Source organism: Spironucleus salmonicida (assembly GCF_000497125.1).
Source record: "Spironucleus salmonicida strain ATCC 50377 chromosome Unknown tig00000041, whole genome shotgun sequence".
Lineage (NCBI taxonomy): Eukaryota > Fornicata > Diplomonadida > Hexamitidae > Spironucleus > Spironucleus salmonicida.
Genome location: NW_027150731.1, coordinates 5,001 through 17,330, shown reverse-complemented (window position 1 = coordinate 17,330; position 12,330 = coordinate 5,001). Strand labels below are relative to the sequence as shown.

Sequence of the window (12,330 nt, the reverse complement as noted above, 5' to 3'; positions counted from 1 at the left end):
TTTGTATATATCTTGAAAAATGAACTGTGCTCAGAAAGTCTCCGAAAAGGTAAATCCTTCATTAACGAATATCGTAAAATATGCAGGCGGTGGGAATGCACCGTCACATGTCTGTGGAGCCTTGTATGCAGTTTAGCTGGCAAATCCCAGTGTATAACCGTTATTGGAGGAATAATTCTCAAAAAAAATTGGAGGTGTTGAGTGCAGTGAGCTTTATGGGAAAATATCATGCGATGAATTAGTTTAGTATGCAGTCAGTTTAGTAAAGTGATGATTCATTCGCTGTCTTCTAATGTCATTAGAATTCTTTTCTTTGATTTATTGTTTAACTTAATAGATTCCGAGGTGACGAACTCAATTTTCAGTAACAGAAAATTTCGCCAGAATGATTTTCTAAACCCTGGCTACTCCTATTTTTCCTGAACTTGATCTTTTGTTTGGATCCTTTTGAATCAGAAATATAGTTCTCTTGAAGCTGGTTAAATATTTTAAATAGTTTTCACTTCATCTTTAGTTAATAAATATTAGATTTGTTTATAGTATGAGCCAAATGATATGTTTCAATCTTATTAATTATTAAAACTTGCTATAGTCTTGCTTAGTGCTAAGTACATCAGGAGTATATAATAGTTCTATTGTTCAAGTTCTTAAGGTAGTACAACTATTACTTCTCTATCTTTATTAAGCAATCTTATTTATTCAACTTTGCTACATACGTTATTACTTTCAAATTTCTATTTAGTACTAGCTTTCTTATTTATCTTTATGAGTTCATTATTTATTACTAATTCGATGAAAGCTAGGTCATCTCTTTTTCTTCAATCAGCAGTTTTGCGTTTATGAACTTCACCATTTCTTTGGTTAAAAAATGAAGGTACTATCTTTTAAATATAGATAAAAATTAACAGATATTCACTTAACTTGCTTATCAAAGTTTATAAAGATCATTGGGTCTGGTTAAATAATTATATATAAAAAACTATATTTGAATTAGCCTCTCTTCGAATAGTCGTTTCCAAAATAATCAATGATCTATTATACAATTCAATAAACTATTTCTATTCGAATTCTTAACTTGTTATCCTTCCAATATCCTTAAAGATATCTTTTATATGTTCTTCCTTGAGACCGTTCATTAACAAGAAAGCTGTAAACAACTATCTAAAAGGTCCATACAGTATCTTAATAGAATGTAAACATGAAATGGTTGCCCAAATTCCAAGATATCTTCTTTAAATAATTAGTTTATAGAAATCAGATTCAGTTGTAATTTGAAATAATGAACTTCCACTCATGTCATCTAATAATAAAACTATTTTAATTTCGTGTCAATATTTATTATAGCGCAATCCAATTTATTCATACAGCAATTACATATACTAATCAACATCATCACCTAAACAATCTTTCTATAAAACTAAACATTCTTAATACTATTGCTTTAGCCACTCGAATTGTGAAAGTATGTTTTTAAAAACTTGAAAGAATAGTTTTTGATCTCCATTTTTTAATTTCTTTATCTTTTAAAGTAGTTCGTATCTAATCTTATGTTATCAATGATAGATTTATAATGGTTTTCATTTTCTATAATTCTTGGCATAACATTAATAACTTTTATTTTGATGTCCTTCCGTTCGAATCAACAAATGGTATATTAATTCTATTATCTTTGGTTTTTGATTTCTAATAAGTATAATCACAACCTATAGTCGGACTTAAGAAGAACGTATGAGTTATATCTTATTATTTAAATGAGGGTCATCTGAATTATACTTTGATAGTTTACTTTAATCTAATACGCTTAATTTATTTTATTCATTGAATACGTTTTGACTGTTCCTGCTGAACCCATAAGTCCAAAATAACCATAACCATTATTTCAATTTAGACCTCCTGGGGTCCGGACAGTTGCGTCCGAGTATTTTTTTGTTTTTTATATCAAAAATTGAATTTCGTCTGATTGTATATTGTACTCCATATATTTAATTGAATAACAAAATAACTTAAATTATATGTATTAATCACTTTAACAAGAATCTACAAAAGATATAAACTGATTCTTGTTAAACTTCTGCCTGAGATGCAACTCTTTTACTATCAGTTTAATTTAAAATATTAAATGATATTTAATTAGTTCTGTTAGTCATATCTTTCCAAACAAATATATATCGATTCAAAGGCTACAGCATTAAACTTTTATATATTAAGATACTAATGGTTTCATCACATTAATTTGATTTTATATAAACTGTATTTAAGTGTCTAAAGAACTTAGCTGAATTAATTTTGCTTATAAGATTTCTTTTAATAATTACTGTTGTTTTTGTAATCTCCAAATATATCTTTGTTTAATAACTGAAACATGTATTCAAATTTAATTTTTTTACTGTTGGATCAATAGTATACTCATCGAATGCTAATTTAAACTATTCATAAAACATCTTATATTCAACTTCAGGAAGGATGTGCTATTAATTATTGATACGATGATGTGAATCTTAATAAACCAATTTAAAATATTTAGAGTTTATTATTTGCAATGGTACTTTATCATTTCTAAAATCTGTTAAAATTTTATAATAAGTAATATTTATATAGTATGTCAATATTGAACTTTATAAATTACATAACTTTTAAAAGATGAACATTTCAGATAGATTATCATTACCAGGGTTTAGTTACGATTAACCATGGTACTCTTAGGGATCAGTAGCCCAATAGGAGGTTACTGTCCTTCGTTTTGCCTCCGCTACCAATATGCCCTTTTAATTGATTCTAACTAATAACCTCATGTTAATTATGTTTTGAAAAAAATAGGGGCCTGTTGCCAAAAGCTGACATAGCACGATCTAGTATCTACTTTCTCTGCTTTGGAACATCCGTGATAGTGTAGGATATACTATTATTTTATTAGATAGGAGTTAGCAGAGCGAATCAGAGTAACAATAATAAAAGCAAGTGAAATTATTTGTGCAAGATGCAGCGGTAGGTATTCAGGATGTGAGATTCGCCAAGAGATGTAAAGAGATCTTACTAAATATATTATTCGTGTGGTTTTACAGGACTCTATGTATTTGAGAGGAGTGATCCTGCTATGTTGGGCTGCTAGAGCGCTTATTTTACTACTTGGGTATTTCATAACTATGCAGATATATAATATATTAGCAAGGCGCGCAGTAGGTAATTAGCTGGCATACAGAAACTAAATACAAAATAGATTTCAAAGCTTTTTCCTTAATAAGTATATTTCGATGCAGTTGGTAATAATTACAATACTAGTTTAGGTAAATATCGTTTACTCAGTATTAGACATGATCTGCATGATATATTTAACTTAACTAGTCCTGCACAGTATCAAATTTACCCCTAGCACTATGCACTAAATTGTTGCTAATGCATTCCATAGTATACAATATTCTGGTTTTGAGTCACAAATATGATATGAATTATAAGAATATTAAATATTTAGAACTAATTAGTTTTAACCTGAGTTTTTGATCTAAAATAATGTTAAATGTTTACAATATATATTAAATACTAATATAGTATAATCAGTAAACAAAAACCTACACAAGTAAATATAAATATAACTAAATCTGCTCATATGTATAATTTGAGTTTCCCTATATAATAACACTAGCTATGCATATTTTTATAATATATCATATGATATAATTTTAATTATCAGAGCAGTAATTTTAAAGTCTTAAATGTCGAGCCTCTCATCGATAGCGGAAGCGCTTTAAAAATCGAGATTTCATATTTTATTATACATTAAATTTAATTAAAATGCTATTCTTTCAAAATGCGTTGAAGATGCTCCCCAGACAATTCACAAGCACCATTTGGCTAATGCTATCCACTACATATCGAATGTACCTATCATACCTCCATTTATCACTATTTCATCATGCCTGATACCGCCAAGAGTAAATGCAAAGCACCCTGCAAACCGATCCTCAGAAGTTTGAAAACAGCATCGTCAAGATGTCCCAAACGGTACGGTTTTTAATTCTGCAAAATACGCCGATTGCACCGATTTAAAGTTGATAAATTCGTGAAATTTCAGCGGAAATTTGGTCCATAACTGCATGGAATCTCGAGAGCGCGAGAGCGAAGTTTGCACTGAAGGGAATTTATTAGGGACAAAGTTGCATGAGCTGCACGAAATCTAGAGATTTGGGAGCGGATAGGGCAAGTGAAAATATGGTTATTAGGGGTGACGAGATGGCGCTAGCTGGTGGTCAGGACCCAGCGAGGTAGCAATATCATAATTTATTAAGAATAGGGTTGGACTTATGATAGCTTAGGCCTTCCACATTTTGGTGCTACGAGGCTGAGTTGCGGCTGTTGGCATACTGAATAATGGTTCACTCTTCATATTTGGCATAGGTGGCTGCTAGTGAAGTGGGTACCACTAGTACTGGACCCCAAGTATTTCCATAGACAGCACCACGGTAGGCGTGAGTGGTACTGCATAGTGCTGGATGATTATACAATACTATAGTATATATATAATATCTTAAATGGAGTTTAGTAGTATATATGCATTGGGAGTGGTGCCTATAAGGATATATAATATATTACTATTGTATTTATAGAATATACTACTACCCTTAATAATATATATTCACTTATGAGCCCAGGTGCACAGTAGCCTAAGAAGGCTATTCTTACCTGTAGAGTACAAGCACAGGCTATGCCGAAGACTGTTTGTATATTCTATGTTTAATACCTATCTGCTACTGAACTGGGTACCACCAGTACTGGTACCCCAAGTATTTCCATAGACAGCACCACGGTAGGCGTGAGTGGTACTGGGATAGTGCTTGATGAGTATGCAATACTATAGTATATATAGTAATATCTTAATTGGAGTTTAGTAGTATATATGCATTGGGAGTGGTGCTTATAAGGATATTTAGCATATACTATTGTATTTCTAGAATATAGCACTACCCTTAATAATATATATTCACTTATGAGCCCAGGTACACAGTATCACTAAGAAGGCTATTCTTACTAGTAGAGTACAAGCACAGGTTGTGCCGAAGACTGATTGTATATTCTATGTGTAATACCTGGCTGCTACTGAAGTGGGTACCACTAGTACTGGACCCCAAGTATTTCCATAGACAGCACCACGGTAGGCGTGAGTGGTACTGCATAGTGCTGGATGATTATACAATACTATAGTATATATATAATATCTTAAATGGAGTTTAGTAGTATATATGCATTGGGAGTGGTGCTTGTAAGGATATTTAGCATATTACTATTGTATTTCTAGAATATAGCACTACCCTTAATAATATATATTCACTTATGAGCCCAGGTACACAGTATCACTAAGAAGGCTATTCTTACTAGTAGAGTACAAGCACAGGTTGTGCCGAAGACTGATTGTATATTCTATGTGTAATACCTGGCTGCTACTGAAGTGGGTACCACTAGTACTGGACCCCAAGTATTTCCATAGACAGCACCACGGTAGGCGTGAGTGGTACTGCATAGTGCTGGATGATTATACAATACTATAGTATATATAGTAATATCTTAATTGGAGTTTAGTAGTATATATGCATTGGGAGTGGTGCTTGTAAGGATATTTAGCATATTACTATTGTATTTCTAGAATATAGCACTACCCTTAATAATATATATTCACTTATGAGCCCAGGTACACAGTATCACTAAGAAGGCTATTCTTACTAGTAGAGTACAAGCACAGGTTGTGCCGAAGACTGATTGTATATTCTATGTGTAATACCTGGCTGCTACTGAAGTGGGTACCACTAGTACTGGACCCCAAGTATTTCCATAGACAGCACCACGGTAGGCGTGAGTGGTACTGCATAGTGCTGGATGATTATACAATACTATAGTATATATAGTAATATCTTAATTGGAGTTTAGTAGTATATATGCATTGGGAGTGGTGCTTGTAAGGATATTTAGCATATTACTATTGTATTTCTAGAATATAGCACTACCCTTAATAATATATATTCACTTATGAGCCCAGGTACACAGTATCACTAAGAAGGCTATTCTTACTAGTAGAGTACAAGCACAGGTTGTGCCGAAGACTGTTTGTATATTCTATGTGTAGTACCTGCCTGCTAGTGAACTGGGTACCACTAGTACTGGACCCCAAGTATTTCCATAGACAGCACCACGGTAGGCGTGAGTGGTACTGCATAGTGCTGGATGATTATACAATACTATAGTATATATATAATATCTTAAATGGAGTTTAGTAGTATATATGCATTGGGAGTGGTGCTTGTAAGGATATTTAGCATATTACTATTGTATTTCTAGAATATAGCACTACCCTTAATAATATATATTCACTTATGAGCCCAGGTACACAGTATCCTAAGAAGGCTATTCTTACTAGTAGAGTACAAGCACAGGTTGTGCCGAAGACTGATTGTATATTCTATGTGTAATACCTGGCTGCTACTGAAGTGGGTACCACTAGTACTGGACCCCAAGTATTTCCATAGACAGCACCACGGTAGGCGTGAGTGGTACTGCATAGTGCTGGATGATTATACAATACTATAGTATATATAGTAATATCTTAATTGGAGTTTAGTAGTATATATGCATTGGGAGTGGTGCTGTAAGGATATTTAGCATATTACTATTGTATTTATATAATATACTACTACCCTTACTAATATATATTCACTTATGAGCCCAGGTGCACAGTACACTAGGAAGGGTATTCTTACTGTAGAGTACAAGCACAGGCTATGCCGAAGACTGTTTGTATTCTATCTTTAATAACTATCTGCTACTGAAGTGGGTACCACCAGTACGGTACCCCAAGTATTTCCATAGACAGCACCACGGCAGGCGTGAGTGGTACTGGGATAGTGCTTGACGACAATACAATACTATAGTATATATAGTAATATCTTAAATGGAGTTTAGTAGTATAGATGCATTGGGAGTGGTGCCTATAAGGATATATAATATATTACTATTGTATTTATAGAATATACTACTATGCTTACTAATATATATTCACTTATGAGCCCAGGTGCACAGTAGCCTAAGAAGGCTATTCTTACCTGTAGAGTACAAGCACAGGTTATGCCGAAGACTGTTTGTATATTCTATGTGTAATACCTGCCTGCTACTGAAGTGGGTACCACCAGTACGGTACCCCAAGTATTTCCATAGACAGCACCACGGCAGGCGTGAGTGGTACTGGGATAGTGCTTGACGACAATACAATACTATAGTATATATAGTAATATCTTAAATGGAGTTTAGTAGTATGATGCATTGGGAGTGGTGCCTATAAGGATATTTAGTATATACTATTGTATTTATATAATATACTACTATCTTAATAATATATATTCACTTATGAGCCCAGGTACACAGTACACTAAGAAGGCTATTCTTACTAGTAAGTACAAGCACAGGTTATGCCGAAGACTGATTGTATTCTATCTTTAATACCCGGATGATGCATAATCTATCAAAATGATATCTGCAGTCTCACTCGGTATGTTTATTAAGACCGAAGCATAGGGATGGATGAATGTTAGACGGTAACGACGACTCGCTAGGATGAGTTTTACCAAAGAGAAGCTAGGTCAACAGAAGATGCTACTTATTGCATCTAGTAAGGATAGGGATGCGTGGTATCATGCATAGAGTATGAGCTAATGTATTTTTAGGAAACTCCTATATTTACTAATAATGCGTAATAGTTAAGTAGTATTGTATATTATTAATTCCATACTAGTGCTTAAAGCAGATGGAAAAGTTACACGAGTTCATTTATACTTTTTGTTCGTAAAACGCTTAACATTCATTAATTATAATATGTATTAAATTATGTATTATAAATGCAAGTAGAGTTTTTTATTCATAGTATAATATTATATTAATGTATAATATTGATATATTTTACTTTACATCTTTCCTATTTCCTTCTTAAATGACTGCAGATTTATCTATCGAGTTTGACGCTATTCCATTTTCAGTTGATGTTAATAAAAATGTAATAATTAGTAATACTATTTTATAGATTAAGTTTACCATAAGAGATAACGAAATTAGTTAATCTATCTAGCTTGATAGTGAATAGAAATATATTCTACGTGCAATTATTACAACGAAAGAGTAGCTTTGCGCATTGTAGGTTATTCTGCTCTACAAGAAGCTGGGGAAAATTGCACATAAAGTACGGTTTTAAATATCAGATTTTAATGAGGTAAATTTGTTAGCAAAATCTAATTTATGGAGCAATATCGGTCTTGTCGCAGCACAGATGGGTCTAGATGTGCTATCAGTATAATCAACCTGCGAACCTGATTTTGCTAAATTTGCAAATAGCATTAAAGACTACCATTTACAGTACTTTTCGCTATACAATAGTTTTGATACTAAAATATTCTTTAGACTAAAGTATAAAGAAAATTGATTTTCATGAAAATCAGGTACTGTTGCAGCTAGCAGCTATTAAGTACCAGACGGTAGGAGAGTATCCTCTAATTCTGCCGTTGATTTTTGGCTACTCGGCATTCAGGTTGTATGATATTTAGTTTGCAGAGTTAAAGAATAACACTGATGCAAAAAAGGTATATGGTAAAGAGTTGGATTAACTTAGAAAGATATTTGAGGTATCAAATAAGATTTACAATGGATAGCCATTCACAGAATAAGAAAAACCATAGTTGGATGAATTTGAGCTTATCAACCTGTTCCAGCTCCCCACCCACTTTCTTAATACAGGTATTTGCCTGTTCATGTTCCAGCAGCTCTGCCACGTGTCCTACCTCTTCAAGGCGGAGTATTTTGCATTATTCTCGTTGGTTAAAAATGATCTTAACGACACTCTTACGAATGCTGTCATAAGCTAAAGCTCCAAGTCTGGCAAGAGCGTAGCTCTCTACACGCAGTATTTTTTCCACCTCCTGATGGGGAATGTTCCAATATTGTTTAATATGAGATCTGATAAGGAGTAGCCTCTTTATGAGTACTACACAGAAAATTTTCATAGCAGTCTAGGTTAATAATATATAGATGTATATAAATTAAGCGAAATTAAACAAATAAGTAACGTTAAAGAATTAAAGGAAGTTGAAGATTTAAATAAATAGAAAGAGTCAAAGGAAGTTGAAGATTTGAAGAAAGATAAAGAGTTAAATAAGATTATACTTCAAAGTGTATGTGCCTTTCATTAATTCTAATTGGATAGTATAGGCAAAGTTTCAGAGCTATTTTATAAAATGGTAATTTTCATAGAAAATATTACGAAAATTAAGAATGTTAAAGGAAATAAATCTTTTAATCTGTTGGATGCTGTGAAGAAGCTGTAATATAACAATCACATATTTACAAAATTTGAATTGTTTTAAAATCAGAATTTTTTTATTTACAACAATCATAAGGATACCTCTGGTATTTCAGATGACTAAATATTGGAAAGATCAAAGAAACCAGCGTTGCATTTAACACCTATTATTCTAGTTGATGAATGCTTATAATCTCAGAAGAGTAAGTTCCCTAAATGCGTTAAGTTGTGCCAGATGATCTTCATGCGTTATGAAGAGAAACTGATTTAGTTAGGCAAAGATTAGTATATAGAGATATAAACCATGTTGGATAGTGATGAATTTAAGGTGATAAATACATTCGCATCTATCAAATATAAACAACATCATTTGGTTATTAATGTTATTTTGCCGCTTCTGAGTAAAGAGCTTCTGGAATCAGCAAAAACTGAACTGGGCAAAATTAGTATGACAGATCGATTCTAAAATAAAGGTATAGACGTGTACCAAACTATTGAAAACATTTTAGCCAGTGTTTAATCACAAAATGCAGATTAGAGATTCAATACTATACACGCCAACTAAGGAATTATAGTGGAATATTTTAAATCTCTTAATAGTTTACTAGGAAAATCAGAGTACATTCTTATAGCGATGGAGTACCTTCGCCTCGAGATTGATGACTACGACCTTCTCGACGAGTTAGTCGTTCACTCACCGCAGATATTAAACATTAGGAACAGAACATAATTTAGAGAAATATTCTTTTCAGGAATGGTGTCTTACAGGAATCGAGGACAATACTATGAAGATTTTGAAACGAATTTCTACAAATTGATCCTATCGTTGTTCAACCCCAGAGGGATCGAAACAGCGTTTTGGAAGATTTTTTCAATTGTAGCAATGAGATTTGTAGATATAAATGAAACAATATTACGACCTAAGGATATCCATGAAGATTTGGAGATTAGCTTATAATTTGTTACTTAAAAATTTTGGAAATATTCAGTTATTGAACTTATCTAAGAGTATTTTGCTGTTAGTAAGTCGCCAGATTTGGAAGAAGATCAACGCAAAGAATAATAGGTTGAAAATTTTATTTCAATGTTTCATGAAAAACATAAACCATTATTAGAAAGCTTATAAAAAACTTTTGACACCACGAAATTGTTGTTTGTACCAAATGTAAAGCAGTCTACTGTAATTATGGTGGGAACAGATCTTACCGTAATTAATTTTCTTACAGTAAATTAGTTTTGCTACAATGCCATGTCAAGTAGAGCTAATATGGGCTACATTAATACTTAAATATTAGGATATGTACAGCCTCACGCGTCATTGCTGTCTAGCTTGCAGTACGAGTAGCGTCGGATGGTAGTGGATGCTACTGGTTATGTCAAGTCAGTAGGTGCTATACCAGGTACAGTCAAGACATTTGCTAAAGACACCCCAATTTTGGTATCGCTACTGTACTCGATGATGACGGAGAAGTCGGTTGAGATGCAGTTCATGTGCTCCTCGGTGTGTCCATCTATATGGTTTCAGTATAACTAAAAAATATTAAATTTCAATGCAACCAGCAGGCATGTAGTCAGTGTTTATATAAAAAGTGAAGATGAAAGAACAGAACATACTATGTATCAATTTGATAGCCTCACCTAAACCTATAACAATATTATCATACACAAAGGTGCTGAGAATGACGCTAAATTTAAGCTCACAAAAGGAGATGCTCATTTTGAATTACTACAAGATAATCAAAATTATAATATCAGCTGCATTGCATCGTCGACTCTGAACTACGAGGTGGTATCCGTTTTGAACTATTAGCTCATGCTTGCATTTATAGCGAAATATTCAACCTCAACGATAAGTATAGCAGATGCTTAAGATACTCTGTAGTAACTGTCTAAGTTCTTCTAAAGAAGCGTATTACTTGAATTTATGCAGGTCATCCTGTTCATGGCGAAGCTTACCTGGCAGTCGGCAACCCTAATTACGAACATTTCCCTGATTATGAGGTACGTGGACACTGGACATATCTACGTCTAATACTTGCATGGTGGAAGTATTGATTCCGAGAAAAGCAAGAATGTTTTTAAGTTGCTATAAGATATTTCTGGAGGACACTAATTTATTTTCATGAATCCAACTTTTGATTATGCCTTTTAGAATTATAATACTCACCAAGAAACGTCTGGAAAGGCTACGGTTTATAACTAAATATTGTAAGATTCCATACAGTCAGCAAAGGAGGCATTCGAAGTTTTGAAGCAATAAAACAAGAGTATGAAAACCTTAATAGTAGTCATTCCTTTTGATAAGAAAATGTGCTTCAGTTAAAGTTTAGAGACTGATAGTTATAGAATATTTGACTTCATTTTAACTTTTCACGGATATAAAAAGTTAGACTTGCAAAGCATTTATAATTGTCAGGTTTTGCCAGTAGAGTGTGGGCACCACATTGTAGAAGTTTTGAAGGAGAAGATATAAGCGTTTGAGCTCAGTAACGTGGTTTAAATTGGATTGGACAAAGAGCAGTCGTTTTAGATTCTCAAAATGAAGAAGGATTCTGATGATTTTGTTAAGGGCTAACAGAAAACGGAGAGAGAAGTTATAGTGAAGGAAGCAGCCATTATAGAAGGATAGAAAATGATTTGCCTAGTTTACTAGATAATTTAATTAGCTCCTGAATAAAAGATAAAATTAACGAAGTTATATACAAATAGTAGATATTTTCTAGTACTATAGCATTAGAATACCCACTACATTTAAATAATAACTATTGCTGCAGATAAAAAGATAGTACTATAGAGCTTAAAAGATGCTGAAATTACTTTACTTTAAGGCGAAAATGATAATATCAACCTGGACAAGTTCTTAAAAATAAGTGCATACCCTGAGTGTGAAATTTTTTTCTAGGATAGTTTCGCTAAGTTAATAACTATTGGGAAAGAATTTAAGTTAGATCTCTCGCGTGTGGAAAATATAGATAATATAATGTGTAAGCTGGAATAATTAAAAG

At 32.9% G+C, this 12,330-nt stretch overlaps 5 protein-coding genes across 5 annotated transcripts in view; 2 read left to right on the top strand and 3 right to left on the bottom strand. All coding sequences in view use genetic code 6, as the record gives it.

The window, feature by feature from the left end:
- Nucleotides 1-19: 19 nt before the first annotated feature.
- Nucleotides 20-271, top strand: SS50377_28797 (uncharacterized protein; the record flags this gene model as incomplete). The annotated part of the gene is made up of 1 exon (XM_067912551.1): nucleotides 20-271. One exon carries the CDS (start codon nucleotides 20-22, stop codon nucleotides 269-271), a length of 252 nt encoding a protein of 83 aa, XP_067760112.1.
- Nucleotides 272-2,021: 1,750 nt separating this feature from the next.
- On the bottom strand, nucleotides 2,022-2,879 carry SS50377_28796 (uncharacterized protein; the record flags this gene model as incomplete). Its single annotated transcript, XM_067912550.1, has 1 exon — nucleotides 2,022-2,879. One exon carries the CDS (start codon nucleotides 2,877-2,879, stop codon nucleotides 2,022-2,024), a length of 858 nt encoding a protein of 285 aa, XP_067760111.1.
- Nucleotides 2,880-3,982: 1,103 nt separating this feature from the next.
- SS50377_28795 (uncharacterized protein) lies at nucleotides 3,983-4,444 on the bottom strand (the record flags this gene model as incomplete). The annotated part of the gene is made up of 1 exon (XM_067912549.1): nucleotides 3,983-4,444. The coding sequence occupies one exon, from the start codon at nucleotides 4,442-4,444 to the stop codon at nucleotides 3,983-3,985; it is 462 nt and encodes a 153-aa protein (XP_067760110.1).
- A 531-nt stretch (nucleotides 4,445-4,975) lies between these two features.
- On the bottom strand, nucleotides 4,976-7,495 carry SS50377_28794 (Transmembrane domain-containing protein; the record flags this gene model as incomplete). Its single annotated transcript, XM_067912548.1, has 1 exon — nucleotides 4,976-7,495. The coding sequence occupies one exon, from the start codon at nucleotides 7,493-7,495 to the stop codon at nucleotides 4,976-4,978; it is 2,520 nt and encodes an 839-aa protein (XP_067760109.1).
- A 532-nt stretch (nucleotides 7,496-8,027) lies between these two features.
- SS50377_28793 (uncharacterized protein) overlaps nucleotides 8,028-12,330 on the top strand; it is a gene marked incomplete at both ends in the record, with an annotated part of 5,193 nt that continues 890 nt past the window's right edge. The window contains one exon of the mRNA XM_067912547.1: nucleotides 8,028-12,330. This exon is cut by the window's right edge and continues 890 nt beyond it. Coding sequence (XP_067760108.1) covers nucleotides 8,028-12,330 — 4,303 coding nt within the window.